Source organism: Argiope bruennichi, chromosome 5 (assembly GCF_947563725.1).
Source record: "Argiope bruennichi chromosome 5, qqArgBrue1.1, whole genome shotgun sequence".
Lineage (NCBI taxonomy): Eukaryota > Metazoa > Arthropoda > Arachnida > Araneae > Araneidae > Argiope > Argiope bruennichi.
Genome location: NC_079155.1, coordinates 103,103,938 through 103,123,073, shown reverse-complemented (window position 1 = coordinate 103,123,073; position 19,136 = coordinate 103,103,938). Strand labels below are relative to the sequence as shown.

Sequence of the window (19,136 nt, the reverse complement as noted above, 5' to 3'; positions counted from 1 at the left end):
TTATAAATTAAAGATAAGAAAAATGAGTAATTCTTACAAAGTTTCATCTTTGTAAGAATCTTATAATGATTCAAAGGGAATATGAATAAGAAATATTTTCAGCAAATGCAATTATTTTTTTAAACAGTGAGTAATAAAGTTACTTTTTACTATAAATGAAGAAAAATTTTTCTAAATGATATTAAGAAGTTTTTATTTTTGTAAGAAAACAAATTTAAATCTGATTTAATTCTTAGTAATTCTGGAGAGATTTCAAAAATAAGTAAATAATTTTTTAAAAAGAAAATACTGATAAAGCCCAATGCAAACTGTAAAAGTAAACAAATAGTAGCATGCGCTTGCAGTATTGATATTTTCATATGAAACTGAATTTATTGTAATTAAACAAATTATGCATGCTGTTTGAAATATTAAATTATAATGATTCAAAGGGAAGCTTCGTAAATACTTATTACAATTTTAAATATCGGGTAATGGTTCTGATTTATTTTCTTGTCCCCCTTTTGAAGTTTTCAGTTATATAATATAATCGTTTTAATTTTTACATATATTGGATATTCAAATGATTTAATGTCGTATAAATTCATTATCAAAAAAATTGTTGATTAAAAATAAAAAAAAAATTACTCATTTTTGAAACAATTTTTTTTATTTCGAAATAAATAAATAAAATTACTTAATTGTAATAACATAAAATTATTGCAAGGAAAAAAATCGTTCAGTATTTGTTACAATAGTAATATTAAAAAACGCATACATGTGTTCAATGGTCGTTTGAAATGTTTTTGATGATTAATTATCATGTATTAAAATCAATATTAACGATATTTGAGAGTATTTCCCACATTTCCCTGAAATAGATTAAATATGAATCTGATGTAAGGTTTGAAGCTTGTATCTTACTTTTATGGTGAATAATGTAAAAAGTGAATAATTTATTTCATATAATACCTTTGTAGATTATGGGTAGTTATGATTAATTTTCAAAATTAAAAAAATATTTAGTTTTATTATGAACTTGCTGTGAGTATTATATTCCTATATAAAAGTGCTATAAGTTGGAAAATAGAAAGAAGAATATTGATATGGAGACATAGAAATTATGTATCTGGCATATAACTCGATGATTTTTTATAAATAACTTAAGGTATCCAATAAAAAATTTATATAAAAGAATATCTTTTTAATGTTGTACAATAATAATTAAAGTAATTATTACTTGTATCATGAGTGTTATAAATTAGAATGTAAAAGTTTATATAAAATTTTATCAGGATATTTAGATTATCATTAAGGGTTATTTTCTTGTATTTTTTAAATTTTATGTTTAAATATTTATTTCTGGAACCATTGCTATTATCAATTTGCTTTGGGAGCTATGTATTATGAAATCAGTACTTTTCTAAAGATGTAATGATTTAATTTTTTTTCCATTTTAATTTGATTAGTTCATTTATTTTGCAAATTTTATATATTTCTTATTAAAATTGCATCTTTATGCCATAAAAATTAGAATATTGCAGTTACTACATTTTTTCTAACTGCAAATTTTCTGTCGTTTATTTTCTCTCATTCACTGTTGATAAAGTAATAAATAAATAAATAAATAATTGTATGATTATTTGTCTGGAAATGCAGGTTTCTATCTTATAGATGTATTTTTTTTTCTTGTATCTCCAACAAAATTCAGTTTAAAGAGATGTTTTAGCATTTCCTTATAATATTAATTTTAAGTTTGATATATAGTATTTGTTTTATGTGTGTGATTATATTTAAACTTTTATAATTAGTTTCAAATACATGTTATTACTTTTATAAAAGTTATCAAATTTTCACACAAGGGTTATTTCATACACATGCATGAATGTATTCCAATATTTTTTTGTGTAAAAAATTATTTTAGTTTATCCAAAATGGATTGCTTTTTCATATATTTATCAGTAACACCATTTTTGTCTTTTATTAGGTATTGTAACATTTACTATGCCATCTCAAACAGCTGCAAACTCTTTTAAGAATCTTATTCATCTTTGTAACCGGAATCATATTCTGAATATCAAAAGGACTGCAAACAATACAACACTTCAGTATGGACCCCTGGGATGTTATCTAAAAATGAATATTTTGAATGAATGGTTAAGTAGATATTTTATTTATTTTATAAATCTTTTGTTATATATGCATGTAATGGTTTTTAATTAATCTATATTCTAAAAATAATTTTCTGATCACTCAAATAACAATTTCACTATTACTTCATGCCTCAATTGTGCAGGTTATTATTTTTTGCATGGAACCAAAATGCCATATTTACAAATTCTATTCAAAACTATATAAATTCAAAATGCTTCCTTACACTCACTCTTTCCTGCTTTCTAACTTCTTATTCAGTTTGAAACACTGCCCTCTTTATGACTTGGATAAAGAAATCTTGATAAAAGATAAGAGTTGGACTATTTTGTTAAATTGTGAAGAATAAAAATATCACTAAAGAGCTCAATGTCATGCACGCACAAGCATATAATTTTTGAAGCAGAGTCATGGCCGAAAAAGGAGAGAGAGGCTTAGAATTTTTAACTTAATTTTATTTCATCCTGGAAGGCCTGATTTATGTACAAGAGGCATGGGCAAACTTGCATCCAGTCACCAGTAATACAAGAGCAAAAAAGGGCAAGAGCATAAAAAAGAGGTTAAATATTTTTCACAGTGCTTATATACTATGAGATTTTGATAGGTATTTTTCTACACATGTCAAATTAGATAAGGGAATTATGGTGATCTTTTAGAAGAATTTGTGTAGGTTAGCAATTTTTTATCCCTCCCTTCGCTGCATAGGACAGTGCTGTATTTTTATTCGGTGCTGTATCTTTACAGAGCTTACTGTTGCATTAATTAAAATATAAAAAGTGGAATGGAATCAAGAAATAAGAGAATATTTTATAATGAATTTAATATATGCTGAATTGAGCTAAAGACTATGAAAATTAATTAAGTTTAAATTAGATTTTAAAATATCATTTCATATATATAATATATTGTTATGCATTTCTAATATTCTTTGTTCAATAAGATTCCTGGTAAGGAAAAGAATTTTACAAATAATGTATTGGCTGTTCATACTGTGGATACTGAGTTAATAATTCTGTTCTTTAGTAACAAACTTGGAATTTCTGAATATTTTAGAGTCTTGGTGCTATCTGTATTAGGACTCGGATTCTGCCTTTGTCATAGAATATTCAGTGCTCTGTCATGGAAGATACAGAAGTTGAGGCACACAGATGGAAGGAATAGTTGAGTAATATCTCTCTATAGAGTGTTGAATCTTTAGTGAATTCTCTCTGAGTGCTTTGTACTATTGTAATCGTTTAGTAGCTATTAGCTACTTGTACATTGCTGTTTACTGCTAGCACTGTTCTTGTGTACATTTCAGCTTGCTTTCAGTACATTCAGCTGTGCTTTGTTACCTGTGTTTCATGTTTTTGAGCAGAATAATGGATTAACTGTTATCATACTTATTGGACTTTTCACTATACACCCATCTGGCAAATTTTCCTTAACAATATTTTTGTGTGAATAAAATATATTTTCAGTAAACAAGCTGGAAGATATTGTCTTAAAATCACAGGGTTATCCTTTTCATTAAATTATTAGGCAAAATATTTTTCTTTTAGTTGCTTTTAAAAGTTAAACCATCCCCAGAATTGCGAATGGCATATAGAAGACAGAAAAAAAAAAAAAAAAAAGGCAGTATGTATGCATTCAGATTTTTTTTTTAATGTTTTTAATAAGGGAATCTAATTGAATAGCCAATTATTTTAGGCCCACACTTTTCATGTGACAGCAACTTAATGTTGGATAGTCCAAATTTAAAAATTAGGTATTGAGAAGCATAGTAAAGTCAATTGTCTGTGCAATCCTAAAAGTGAAATTTGAATTTTAATCTGTATGTTATTATTTTTTAGCCTATGTTATTGTTAATAATATATTCCTGTTAACATTATGTTCAAATGTCATCTTTTGATTTTTTCCTATCAATGTACATTTACTCCTTCTAAAATTACAGTTATCAATAACATCTCTTTTAATAATAGAATATTCCTAAATCAAGGTATAAATTACTGTTCTGATTCTTTTTGGTTTAATACATCTTATTCTCAGAATCAAAGATGTAAATTATATCTTTTCAGTAGTAGAAGTTTATAATAAGGGATGAATTATATAAAAGATAAAAAATGAAATCTACGATCGCAAATTTCAAGTTATCATGTGAGAACATTATTATTTTTCAGTCATTATTTGTCCTAATTAATTTGTCATTAAACAGTTTAAACCGGTTTGAAACAATCACGAGATTTCTCTATCCCTCTCTCTCTCTGTATATATATAATTTTTTAAAACTTTTATTTTCAATTTTTTTAGCTGGCAAACAAAGTTTTTGGAGCTTGACCGATTTTGAGATGAACAAAAAAAAACAAATCGTTTTTCCACATATCGACACATGCATAATCTGATAGTCTCATGATTGTTTCAAACCCTTTTAAACTGGTTAATGACTGAGATTAATTGAGACAATTCATAAAAATTCAGAGAATGAATAATTTTGAAATCAAGTTGTAACTTTAGTTGGCGATAAATTGCCAAATGTGACAACCTTCTGCATTATTTTCTAATAACCTTAAATGTGAAAAATTGATGCCTCAAAACCGATAAATAGCCAATTTGTTGCCTATGCATTTTGAGGCTTCAAACACCTCAAACCAAAACAATATCACGTTTTCGCATCATAATAAGTGCTTTGATTGTTTCCTTTCTGTAATCATAATTTCACCCATCCCTTGAAATGTAAAATTATGAATAATATTTCTTGTATTTTCTTTAAGTCATTAAATCTGTCATATACATTATCAAAAAAAAAAAAAGTGAACTGTAAAATTTGTTATTTTGATCTGATCTGGTCTGTAAATCATAATAAGTTGGTTCCTCTATCTTTATTATTATTATTTTTTTTATTATGGGAAATGCATTTTTTATAGCAAAAAAAGCGAATGAAAGTTTTTTTAAAAAATATATCTTTTATTCTTTCAGTGACAATTCTGGAAAAGGCTGTATTTTTAAATGTGTTTTATAAGTTTTTTGTTAAACTCATGATCAATGAATGGAACTCTTTTAACAGGAAGTCGGAAAGAGAAAGATTCTAAGAATGCATTCTGAGTTTATTGCATATTGAATTTTTTTCTAAATTTTAGCTAACACTTAATTTTTGTGCCTATAGATAGATCTTTTCTTGAAATGTAATGGTATATGAGCCGAACCTAGTAGTGCTATGCTAAACATTTGTAGTAAAGTAGAAACTATATGAAACATTCAGATATTAGGATCTAAAAAATACATGATCTGTGCAAGTTTAAATTACAGGTATTACATTAAAAAAATTGAAGTTGGGCCAAAGATTTTTTTTTAAATGTTGAAGATAAGCAGGTGATAGTTTCAGTTACTGATCACCGTCTAGAGTGTATGTAATTATCACTTCTTTTCGTGAGTTTTACGGGTATACATAGAATTCTTTAAAATGAGATGTATTATTTCTATAGGAGTTCTTTGGTTGAAATTGTTCCTTGAAGACCTTGGTTATAAATATTTTATTGTTTTGGATATTTCAAGTAGAAAAAAAGGTGCAATGTGTTCTTCAATTTACTATCAGTTAAGCATTAAATCACGTCATAGATATCACATCATAGATAATAACATTATCCTGAAAAATTCTTCCTTAAAAGTCTTTATCTTCACTGTTTGATGTAAATGTGTCTGTGAATATCAATTCACTATCAGATTCATCTGGAATACATGTTTTCTTTTAGAAGTATGAAATCCAATGTTGATTTTCAGTTTTTAAACAAATTTCCTTTATTAGATTTTTATATTGGATGCAGCTGGAGGAACTTGAGAAAGGAAATTGTGGGCAACTGAGAAGTTAAAGTGGTTTGAATTCATATTATTAGAAAATAATGATTTAAAAAGCATGGATAAGTGGAAATTATCACACACTCACACACACAAATATTAACTTACATAATAAGTTCAACATCTAATAAGTTCAATTTATAAGTGTACCTAAATTAAATTATTTTCTAACCTCTAACCATATCACGTGAAAATTGCAAGCCTAAAATATATGCTTACTCAGCTATATTTTGGTTAAAATTCTCCTTTTGAACTTAGATAAGCTGTGAACATTTCTTCCTCAGTCTCTTTCCCTTTTTTGGCATTGGCTTTGAGAAGATCCTATTATGGTTCCTGAATCTGGTTTAAACAAAGTATTTTTTTTAAAATCTGCTAAAAATTAACATTTTGTTTATAATGAAGACTGTTCTCTCTTGCTTATTAACTAAATAGCTAATATGTATATATGTTATGATATTTATTAATCTAATTTAAACCTTAATTGATTTCATAATTTTTATCGTAAATTGATAATTTTACATTATTCTAACATGTTCTTTTCCTGATCCAGATCCTACTTTTTTATTTAATTGTTTATCACACACCTTTTTTTTACAATTATTTACCATTGTTGTTTCTTATATTCTGAATAAAGGAATAAAAATCCTTAACATCTATACTTTACTTTCAAAGATACCTACAATTTCCTTTTCTATGTGTACACATGCCAAAGAAATCACTAAAAGAATATCTTAGTAAAAACATTCAGGGAAAAATTACTCTTGACTTTTCTCTTGTGTTGCAATGTAAACAGACACATCTCTTAATCGTGGATTTTTTCCCCCATGCATAAATTATGTTTACCATTTTGTGATTTACATATCCTGTAGTAATATTAATATGGTTATTATCTTGATTATAATATGGCTCTTAAAATTTAATTTGCAGAAAAGAAATAATATTTTTTTAAATTTCTCTATTATTTGATAAAAGTTTGATTTTAATTCCATTTTTTTATGCAGTACAATTGAAAACTTTATATATTTCAATTATTGGATTAATAAGTACTAAAAGAATGCATTTTTTGACAAAAATGAAAGGCATGATTTGAATAATTTGTACTTTCATCTTAAAATGATTCCCAGATTTACTTGACGATTTTCAAATAGCACTAAGATTTCCAAGCTCCAAGGTGTTTAATTTACCATCTTGGCATTATATCTCACTTGCTTGTCAATATAATTTGGGAGCCACAATAAGATCAAATATTGAATTATCTTAACCAGTTAGCTAATTGTTATTTTTTAATTAACTAAATATATAATTATTTATAAATGTTGATGATGAATTGTGAGTCATTAAAAATATGAACTAGTAACTTCAAGTAAATATTAGTTTCAAGCCACTATTGTTGTCATTTTGTATTTTGCTTCTTCATAATAGCTAGTCTTTAATGTCTAAAAATATTACATTTATTTTCATTTATTATTTTTATGTGCTTGTAAGCTAAATTTTTCACTATGAATTATGTCAACCAATATAATAGATAATAATAAGCATTGTGAATTGTTTGTAACATATTTGAAATGAAATTATAATTCACTGTTCTCTGTTCTAGTTCATAAAACAAGACATATAGTTTGTTAGAATGAAAGCTATTTCATTATTACCTATATTATGCTTTCTTTTTAGAATACATGTACTTTTTTTCATTTAAAATAGTTAATTTCATGTTATGTGCTGTGAAAAATTTTAGAAAGCTGTGCCTTATAATTTAGAAATTATTTTTCCTTTTTTAGGTTTGGCTCTTTGTTGAATAATGCTGATATCAACCTATTCCCTATAGAACTTACAAATTTGCGAAAACAATCCTTTCTGTTTCAGAGAATAGCAGATACAACTACTACTACCACTAGTTTGCTTCAAGGTATATAAGTTGATAGTATTATTATCATTACTATATTTAATTATTATTATCATTATTGTATCATTAATTAATTTTTTTAAAAAATTGTGCAAGTTGCATATGCATTTATTGTTTTACTTTTCTAGTGAGTGAGTTGATTTTTAATATTCATTATTATAACAAATAAAAAATTAATCAGTTTTAATAACTTATAGAGACAGATTAGATGGATAAATAGATATGTAATTCTATTTTTTTAGAATTTAATAAAAATCTTTCAGTTTGGAAAATTTAGTACAACAAATGATAAATAACTTTACTTTACTTAATTACTTTGCTTGTATTGCTGAATATTTTTTTAAATTATCTTTCATTCAATTCAGATGTTTTATTTTGTATTATTCTAATACGTTTTTCATAGAAATTAAAAGGTAAGCTTAAAGGTTTTTTTGAAGAAAACTATTTTTACACATCTTGTTAAAAACGTCACTGGTATTAAGTGCTAATATTGCATTTAAATTGTTATTTGAAATTCTTTAACTATTTAAAAAAAATAATCAACATTGGAAAAAGTTAATTCACTTTTATTTCTTTATGCCTTTATATCTTTTAGTACCATTGTTTTTATTAATATTGTTTATTTTACAGAGTAAAATTGAATGAATAAAAAATGAGAGTATATAGATGTTTAATATTTTCTTGTGATATTCATTCTATTTTCTACTTTCAAAATGGCACTATAGTTGTGACATTTGTATTCATTTTATTATATTAGTATCAATATAGTTTATTGATGCTATTTTAAAAATTTTATTTGGTTTGGATAAAACTCTATTATTTAAACCCTTTTAATGTTGCTGATTAATATATTTATAAATTCAAATAAATTGATGTTTTTTCTGATATTTTTTAAATATTTGCTCACTTATACATATATTTATATGAATACTAATTATAGTTTTTATTGTAAGGATCATTTTTGAATGTATGTTATATTTCTTTTTGTTTTGCAGATGTTATTGGGAATTACTTTGACATTCATACAAGATTTGGATGTAATTTACCATTTGGATTAGCTGTTTATGGACCATGCATAAATAAAAATACCTGTAACAAAAAGACATCTAGTAATATAGAGTTGAATATGCTTAGGTGAGAGAAGTTTTGTTAAAATCATCAGATTTTCTGAAGTCATAATATTCTGAGTGTTAAAGCTCACAATAAATATCTTTGCGGTACATCAAACAAAACAATATGTCGTAAAATTTAGAATTCTTATTAAAAATTGTTATATAATGTTATTTTTATGTCTGATTTATTGGTCTCTGCAAGTACTTTTACTTATGAAAGGGGAAAAAAAAAGATAAGTTTTCTTTTAGACCAAAATTTATCTTTTTCATTTTGGATCAGCTTTGAAATTAATCATCCAAAACAATATTCCAGAGATAAGAAGCCAAGAAAAGGCTAACAGAAAAGAATTATCAGAGAAAATTATTTTTATTTATTTATATTTATATACATTCCAACAGAAATATAGATAAATGCACGATTATAACAAAAAAATTTCAACGACGAAAGAGTGGAATTTTAAATTTGAAACGTTATTTTTCAGTTATACTCTTAACATATTATTTTAATAGGTGCTCTATATATGCAATTTGAATGAACAATTAATTTTTATTTCATTGTTTAGAATTAATCAAAAATTTGTTAGTAAATTTTTTATTTTTGCTTTATTAGTTTATATTTATTTGTTTCTTAAATAAATTTATAAAACATATTTAATATTTTAAAATTATTGAAATTAACTTATGCAGGAAAATAAACTTTTATTTTTAGTGATTTAGAGACTTGGACTCGTCTTTCAGTGGTCTTTTTTTGCCCTGCAAAGAAATCCTTAAATTGGTTTCATCACTGGTCAAAACAAAGATACATGTGGTGGAGAAAGGTATTATTAACTAACTTCTTCATTTCAAAATAGTTTTTTAATATTGTATTCTTTGACTTAATATTTGTAATAAATTATTACAAGTATTAAAAACAAATAACAAATTTAAATATAATGTTATTAACTCTTTGCATCCTCAGTCTTATTAACCGGAGATGCATAATTATACATATGTGAGTATAAGGATTTCTTTTAGTGCTTAGAAATCTCAAGCACTAAAGGTTGTAGATTTATTTTAATTCCTAAAAAAACTTAATATGAAAGTTTTAGCTATTGTATTTTGCTTTTATAATAATCATACAACAAGAATGTGAAGATGATGTATTCTGCACAATGACAGTCAGACTGGACATAGGAGTGCAAAGGGTTAAAAAATTCAAATCTTTTATTTATCCATAATGAGACAAACTGTTAAAGGCTGTTACTGAAATATAATTAATTATAATAATTTATTTCATCTAATAACTAACCACTACAATATTGAATTGTAATCTTGAATATAATCGATTGTAATAGTATTACATTTAGCTTGAACAGTTCTTCAGATTTCTACTTTAAGGTTTATGCTATAATTTGTTAATTCTATACATATTTGAGTTTTAATGAAAAATATATTCTGCTTTGTAAACATGTTATTTTAAGTACTTAGTTATATTACTGTTATTTCCCCCCTGACTGAGAGTCAGTAGAATACCTGAAATATTTTAGCATTCTACTTAATTTTTTACTACGGTTATGATGGCTGCAATTGACTTCAAAAAATGAGCAGGGTTTATGTAAATAAAAGGAAACTGCCATGAAAAAAATATATAAAAAGTTTATCTAAAGGAAAGAGAATTTAAACAGACACAAATTTTTATAGTGCATTTATTTTGGTTAATGTAAAAATAAGTAAACAAATTATTTGTATGAATATCATTTATTATTAGTACTAGTCACCATTATTGCTAATAACTAGCCACTTTTGGCTAGCAGTTGGTTCAACAGGGTCAGTGGTTGCTAAAATTTTAATTAAACATCTTATATAACTTTCTCTTAATGGTTTCTTCAGATAATTTTAAATTCCAAATTTTTATTGACATTTAATACATGCTATTTTATTATACTAGTTTAGAAGTTTTATGCTGTTCTGTTAATAATGCTGTGAATTTCATTAATTTCTCATGTGTGTGTTTATATATTTAATTATATCCCAGTACAGAGCAGCAGTGTTTAAAAATGAATGCACTTTAAAAAAATTAAACTATTGCTTGATTCTGAAATTAAATCTTCTTTGAAAGTACAATAATTAAAAAAAATTAATAAAAGCATTAATAATTTTAAAAATTAAAACCTTCTTAGAAGCTAGAAGGCAAATATAAATTGCTTTTCATTAAAATTAATATTTTCAAACTTTAGGTAAAAACAATGAACTATTCACTTCAATATGGCAGATTGGAGCAATCGTAGATAATGATTTCCACTATAATTCAGCATTTATTGCAAAATAAATATTTAGTAGGATCTGTATTGCCACATTTGAATAAATGAATAATTATAATCAGATACATTCAACAGGACTAAAACATGTGCAGGTCTTAAATTATCTAAAACTATCTTTTTTTTTTTTTTTTCATAATTTTGCCAACAAATATTTTTCTTTCGTAAGTTTCTATTGAACTTTAGTCCATAACTTTTTAAACAATTTCAAATTAAAGAAAGAAGTCAGCTTCTTAAATTATCTAAAACTATCCTTTTTTTTTTTACTTAATTTTGTCAACAAATACTTTTGTTTCATTAGTTTTTCTTTTTTGAATTATTAAACTTTTGTCCATAAGTTTTTAAACAATCTCAAATTAAGGAAAGAAAGTGTAGAAACTTATTTATTTAAATGTATAATACAAATAATGTCAGAACTAAGGACTGAAAGTCACTTTTGAGGTCCTAACTAAGCAAGTGCTGCTATAAAAAAACTTTGGTACAAAATTTGCTAAAAATTCTTAAAGAGACATTAATTTACCTGAATATATTTATTTTCCTTTTTCAATTATAAAGAGCTTATGGGAAATGGATATTTCATTCCCCTACACTTCCCACTCACTTTGAGCTATATAACCCATCTACAGACTCAGCTATGATTTTTACTCTTCTAGCAGCTTTCCCAATGAATTCAAAATCTAATTAAAATTACTCTAATTATAATGTTAACAAGATGTATATATTATGCAATTAAAATTAAATGTTTGATAAAACAATGAAATTGATTTGGGGTTTATTCATAGCTGATTTATTCATGTATATTGTCGAAGATTGTAATTAACATTTCTTTAGAAGTTTATTAAATCTGGACTTAAGCATTTTACAGCAACTTAAGCTGGCCTCTATAAAAAGACAAGTTTTCTGAACTTGAATATATAAATCATTTTTGTACTGAAATATATATATATGAAAAACACCAAAATCTCGTTTATTTTCTGATAATTAAACTTTCAATAACTAAGTAAAATCCGATGTGCATAATTTCAGTGTCCTAAATATACATGTGCCAAATTTAATTACTCAAGGTTAAATGACCTTACCTATAGAGCACCGACATGCACATTTTCCTTTTCCTATTAGTATAGATAACATTTAATCACTTTAACCCTAAGAGAAATAAACAAATTTTATTCAGCTATCAATTAATTATTCATTTAAGACTGCTGTGTTTTATTATTTTACCCTAAGATTTTAAATACTAATTATTTAGCTACAGCTGTTCTATATATTATTTCCTCAAGGAATAGTGAGGATCATATGTTTGTTTCCTAATTTAATTTCATACTTTTAGTCCAGGAAATATGGCATAACTGCAAGGGTTGTTAAAAAACAGTAAAAGTAATTCTTGGGAAATGAAGATTATGAGTATATATATCTTTTCTTAAATTTTATCTAGGATATAACAGGAAATTTATTCCCTATTTTAAGAGGTATTGGAATGTGCAAATGTTGCTATGTACATATTATAAAACATGATGGGTGTAAAAATACAGTTATCATGAGAAGATAAAAAATAAGCAATCAATCCATCCCATTTTTAAAAAAAAGCCAGAATTGTTAAATGAATTACTACACTTTGCAAATATAATGGACAATGCTTAGGAAATTATGCAGGATGTTATCTACTTGTGCAGCTGATTCATTCTGTTAAAATGATTTTCAGACCACTTGATTTGTGAAATGAGGATTTTTCGAACTTAACAGAGAGAAAGAAGAGTGATTGATTGAATCCTTACAATACAAAAGTTAAATCCTTGAGAGTAGTAATTCAGGAATTTTAGCATGAGGTGGGGAATAGGTACTGCACTCTGCCTAATGATTTAGAAATATAGATTTTTTTCCTTCATAGTTTATACATTTTTCAGCAAATAACTTTACTTTTTCTCTGAAATTTTATATTACAAATTTTTACTTTTGCTTTCTCTTTCAACCTTGTTAAGTTGTAATCTTCTTTCCTGTATCAACATGGATGTAATTTTTGATTATTCAATTTAGTAAATATAAAGTGATGGATTATTAGTATTCCAGTATACCTTCCAAGTTTTCTATGTCTGAGGTGACAAAGAGTCAATTTAACGATCAACAGTTGTCTTTACTTCATGAGCACCCTTGGGGAAAAGATCAGCTGGAGACCATTACACTTCATGACAACAAAATCTTTGAAGAATTATGGGAGAAATATCATATTAATAATGAAGTAGGATCTCTAAGCCAAGATATAAGGCCAAGTGTTGTTACGTGTGAAACAGAGTTAGATTTAGCAGTGATAACATATTTATCTAATTCTTTTGCTGTGAAGCGCAGAGATGGGGAAGATAAAAATGTAAGTGACGCATTATATTTTGAATTTATATTGATTATATTATTGTTGTGTCATATTGGTGTTAAAGCTGTATTATATTAATCTAAAATGTTTTGTCTGATATTTTTTATATCTGATTCTGAATTAATTGTTTTGTTTACTTTCTTTATATGTTTTTATGATATTTTTTGTGTAATTAATAAAGCCTTATTTTTTAAGCATTGAATTTCTTGTGAAGAGTTTTGTTTGGGATTAAAAGGATGTAATGAAGGATTATTTCTAAAAGTAAACTCATTTTGTTAATGAGAAGATAATATATAAGGAGTTTTATATTTATAAGAAGAAAAAATAATAAAAATATCATTTATAAAATAAATTTTTTCCATAAAAATAATAAATAATCTTCTTAGATTTTGAGTTCATTAATAAATGTTAATATTAAAGAAGACACAATAGCAGTTGTGCTGAACTCATTTTCTAGTTTCCTTAGTATTAAATAGTTTTTGAAATAAAATTAGTTTGAATTTTTATTTTATATCTCAGGGAGCTCTGATTGCCCATGTTAACAATATCTTTATTGTTCTATCTTTTATTTAATTTATCAAAAACCCAGAGTTAATTTGTTACTGAGATTGTGTAATTTTTGACAATACAATTATTAATTTTTCATTTTTATGTCAAAAACACATGCATGCAAAGAGGGGGGCTAGATATAGATATTTGAGCCAATTGTATTTTTTAAAGAAGTACTTTTAAATGCTTTAAATATGTTACTGTTATGTCATCTATCGGCTAACACATTAATTCACTCTTATTTGGTACCATGCCATTACAGCTATCTCCTTTCCATCTGAACACACCTTATACAATATATATTTCATGGGAAAGGAGGTGATAAATCCAATTAAAAGTTAATATCTTCATATTTTTTTTTTATTTCAGGTATTTCATTTACATTACAAGTTAGCACCTTATAAAGTTAGTTTAGCTGTGGAAGAAACCGATGCTGACAACTTTAAAAAACTGAAGAATGTTATTAACCATCTGACAAAAGAATTGAAACAAAATGGCATTGATGTGCTTCCTGAATCTGATTTCAAATTGAATCAGACAATTAAAACTACTTTTGAAAGGTATCCATTACATTTTATTCTACTCCAACATAGTAAAAAAGTTTATATCACAATTTTCTATGGATTTTCTTATTAGTATTTATTTATTTGCAAACTTGAGAATGTAATGAAAAAAAAAAAATGTTTTTATTTTCTTGTTTGGTTTTCTTTCAAAATTTTTGTATAACTAAATGAAAATTTTTAAGGATATACAACTTCTGCACCATAGAGAAGAAAAATCTTCATTTTTAAATAGTTCCTTTTCAACATTTTATAAACATAATGAACAGTATAGTATATGTGAATTTAATGATGCTTTTAAATTAATAATACTTATTTAAAACGGCATCTTTTCAATTTGTAGAGTTGTAGATTAATTTCTCAATAAAATAAAAGAAAGAGAAAGAAAAGAAAAACCAATTTGCTTAATTATTAAAATAATTTTTAATCTTTAGCCTGTTTAGCAAAATTTAATCTTTTGCTCTCATATGTCTCTTCTCAGACATCAATCTTGATGATGCATCCTTTTGATTCTTTTTAATTTTAATAGTTGAAGAAAATTATCCACAGTTTTTAAGAAGTTACAGATAGCTTTTTCAGAAAAGAAAAAAAATAAATAATAATAAAGTTTTTGCAGACTATCAGACATTTCTTTTCTTTCATCATTTACACAGACTCGCTTAGTGTATTAGAGTCTCTTGGATCGTTTCATCTTCAATCTCATTATCATCCCCTGGTTTAAAATTTTTGATATTTTAAATAAACTAGCATCTCGAAATTTTAATGTTTTATTATGCTGGGTACCATGCCATGTTGGGATTGTGAGCAACGAAAGAACAGACAAGGCTGCCAAATTGGCGAATGCCACAAAGAATATATTATAACACCTTTTACAGACTTGAAAAAACACATAAAATATTTCTTTTAAACAAATGGCAAAGATAATGGGGTATTGAAATCAAAAACAAGCTTCATGGTTCAAAACAAGCTTCTGTTGAACTTTGACCTTCTCAAATTAACAAAAAAGTAGATACAGTTCTCACTGGATTACAAGTGGGTCATACTCGATATGCACTTTGTCATCTGTTGTACGTATACCCAAATTTTTATACACAACGATTACATTTTTAAAAAAAATGAATAATATTGTTTTATCCACTTTACTTGGCAAAACTCCACATGATAACTTCTTACCCTTTTTAAAATCAATTGGTTTTTATTAACACATTTAGTTTGCTCTTCTTTCGTTTTTGAACATTATCTACTATTATTTTTTTTTTATTCAACATTGTTTCTTGTCTTAATGAATTTTGAAATTTTAACTTGAAAGAATTTTACCTAGCCTAGTGCAGCATGGCCAAATCTATGGCAATTGTGCCAAAATACCAAACCAAACCAGAAAAAAATAATAATGCCCCAGTCCCCCTTTTCAAAAAATAAAATAAGCTCTTTTAATCAGTGCATAATTATACATCCAATGTTTTTCTAAGTATTTAGAATTAAATAAAATGAATAACAGCTCCCTTGAAAATGCACTTTTCTGTAATTTAATGTCCGAAGTATAATTTGCTTACTATTTTTCAGTATCTGTTTTTTTATTATATGTGTTCAAATGTTGCCAACTTTTTTTAAAACTCAAATTACTTTGATTACATTTTTTTGTATATTTTTTTATACTTTTATCATTTTCTCCTTGTAGCTTTTTTATTATTTTGTTTTTTAAAGTATTTTGTGAATTTTTAAGATTGTTTTTTTAAAATCTTTTTTATGGCTATAAATCTGTCTAACAAATTCCTCACACTTCCTTTTTTAATTCGCTTGCTAGTGAATCAGTCACTAATCCATTATGTGGAATCCTGAGCTAAATTGTAGTTTACTATGATAGTTTAGGTAAGACTCAATTTTGTACATTAAGTGATTGAAGATCTAATTATGTAATTCTTTAAATACTTCATCCTCATTATTTTCTGTCTTGTCTTTTTTTCACTTTTTATAATACATAGTGATCATAAAGTCTTTCCTTTATTATCCAAATTTATAATGAAAGAGTCATTGATTATAATACTGTAAAATATTTACTTTGGAATATGTATATTCCTAATTTATTTGTCGTCCAATGGAAAGCACAATTAATGCAGAAATAGATTTATAATCGATTGATATTAAAATGTCTTTAATGAAAGGGGAAAAACTCATTATGTTCTTTGACTCCATGATTTGAAATTGGTCATAATTCAATATCAAATTTGTAGTTACATAAAGGATGGAGTATTGTTAGTGCCACTTTCAGATATTGATACTCCTGAAGTTAGAATCATAAAGGCTGTATTTAGAGTGACAACCAAAAAGCTACATAACACTTCTCAAGAATTGGAATTCTGCTTTGATCTTTTTCGAACTACCAAGGTTGTTCATATAATGGATACTCTTTGAAAGGGTGCACTTACTAATAAAAGAGTTTAAAAAAAAAAAAAAAAACTTTATAGACAATCTTTACAATATATCGAAACAACCATATGACAAATTAGAATAGCTTTTTAAATAATTATTTTTGTAATCCAGGATTTGTGATCACCATATATTTAATTTGTAAATAATATTTATTCTCATCTTACAGGTTGTCCGATAACTTTTTATTTTGTGATTATTTTTGTCATGTGCATTTGTGTGTCTTCATAGTGCATATTCACCATGTGTTTTTGTGTTAAACAAGTTAGTAATATAACACACAAGAGTATTCCACTCTAATGATCTCAATTATGATTTATCATCTTCAAATTTTGTATATTAAATAGTTTTAACTTCAGCATTTATAGTTTGGTGGAAACCATAGAGTTCATTACCCTCAGGAGGTGTGATATGTTTTCCACTTTATATTTGTGTCTTTGTTTAAATTATCTTAAAGACTATACCTGCAGGAGGCTTGGAGTGCTGCTATGTCAGATGGTTGTTTGTTGGTATTGCTTTACATTCCATGGACCATTCCTCTCATATTTTCGTTGTTTTAATCTGATCCCAAATGCATGCTGCCCTTGCGGAAATCTTGATTACACTGTGATCCACTACACAACAGAATGTATCCTTACTTCTTCTTCCTCTTCCCAAGGATTCAGAGAATGATTCGTTATCTCGAAGAAAATCAAGATATATTTAGATTTAAAGAACACTATTTCCAAGAGTAGTAATATACACATATATATTTATTTTCTGTTATTTTCGTGTTTGTACATAGCATTTATTTATATTTTTTTGTCTTTTTTTAAATATTATTTCTGTCCATTTTTAGCAACCTTTTTCATTAATAATTTTTTTTAACATTATTCTTTCCAGAATTTTATAATCGCAAACAAACCGTAAGTCTGTTTATGTAGATTAGTATAATTTTTCAGTTTCTCTTTGACAGTTTGCTTAATAAGCCAATGCTATTTTTCATTTGAATTTCAACCATCTCATTGTTCTCTGCCTTTTTTTATCCAATATTAAAATCCCCATTACCGAATTTTAATTAATAAATGGAAGACGGCAAAGAAATTGGGTGATAGTCGTAGCGATGTATAGAACAGGAGCGTCTTTTGATGTCTCTTCCACTTTACCATTTAAACACTACACCGTTTAAATAATCAGTAGGTTATAATTGCAAGGACATGTAGTGTTGTGTGAATGATTATATGGGGTGTATGAATTATATTATTTATAAAGTAGATGTATTATGTTTATTATCATTGAAAAAGACCTCGGAATGCTTGCTTATGTAATCGTTATTTCACACAAAATTATTACTAAAGTACTGATTTCTATGCTTATTTTTTATAGATGCGATGAAATGGGTATTCCTTATATCATAGTATTAAATGAGAATTCTTTGCAAACTGGAATAGCTGGATTAAGAAGCAGAGATACAATACTACAAGTAAAGCATTTTTTTTTTCATTAAGTGCTAACTGAAAAATTATGATTTATAATTTATTTGATTTCTATCAATGGTTTCTTTCCCCAAAAGATTTCATTTCTCGCCTTTGTATTTAAATCATTTCCCCCCATCAAAACTTGATGGGAAAAAATAATGTTAGTAATTTTGTAGCTATTTATCTTTGAAATAATATAAAAAATTCATGAAAAAATCAGATATTTTCATGTATGGAAATATATGTCTTTTCTTTTTATCTTTTCAGGAACAAGTTCACATTACTGAGCTAGCTGCCAAACTTGTGAAATACCTAAAGATTAAAAGATGAGACTAATTTAATTTATTTGTAAATACATATTATTTATTGATTCTGGTGCTAGTCTGATTTTTATTTAAGTATGTACTTTTAAAACAGAATTTAAATGAACTTTTTTTTTTTTTTTTTTTTTTTTAAAGAAGATAGTAATTTTTTTTCAGCAACTTAACACTTTCAGAAATTGATA

The 19,136-nt window shown here is 25.8% G+C and overlaps 1 protein-coding gene across 4 annotated transcripts; it reads left to right on the top strand.

Moving 5' to 3' along the window:
* The first annotated feature begins 43 nt into the window (after positions 1 to 43).
* LOC129968480 (DNA polymerase subunit gamma-2, mitochondrial-like) lies at positions 44 to 19,004 on the top strand. 4 transcript variants are annotated; one of them, XM_056082397.1, is made up of 9 exons: positions 44 to 126; positions 1,967 to 2,135; positions 7,740 to 7,867; positions 8,860 to 8,998; positions 9,686 to 9,794; positions 13,333 to 13,635; positions 14,557 to 14,747; positions 18,540 to 18,636; positions 18,899 to 19,004. In XM_056082397.1, the coding sequence occupies exons 2-9, from the start codon at positions 1,984 to 1,986 to the stop codon at positions 18,959 to 18,961; spliced, it is 1,182 nt and encodes a 393-aa protein (XP_055938372.1). In that variant the 5' UTR covers positions 44 to 126; positions 1,967 to 1,983; the 3' UTR covers positions 18,962 to 19,004. The 4 variants fall into 4 exon arrangements, with proteins under 4 accessions (XP_055938372.1, XP_055938373.1, XP_055938371.1 ...); XM_056082398.1 differs by lacking the exon at positions 44 to 126 and adding an exon at positions 321 to 376; XM_056082396.1 differs by lacking the exon at positions 44 to 126 and adding an exon at positions 325 to 470.
* Positions 19,005 to 19,136: the final 132 nt, after the last annotated feature.

Excerpts from the sequence above, each read along its gene's own strand:
- LOC129968480 (XM_056082397.1), top strand. The coding sequence starts at position 1,984 with ATGCCATCTCAAACAGCTGCAAACTCTTTTAAGAATCTTATTCATCTT. Across the intron at positions 8,999-9,685 it reads ATAGAGTTGAATATGCTTAG|TGATTTAGAGACTTGGACTC; the intron begins GTGAGAGAAGTT and ends TTTTATTTTTAG. Across the intron at positions 14,748-18,539 it reads ATTAAAACTACTTTTGAAAG|ATGCGATGAAATGGGTATTC; the intron begins GTATCCATTACA and ends TATTTTTTATAG.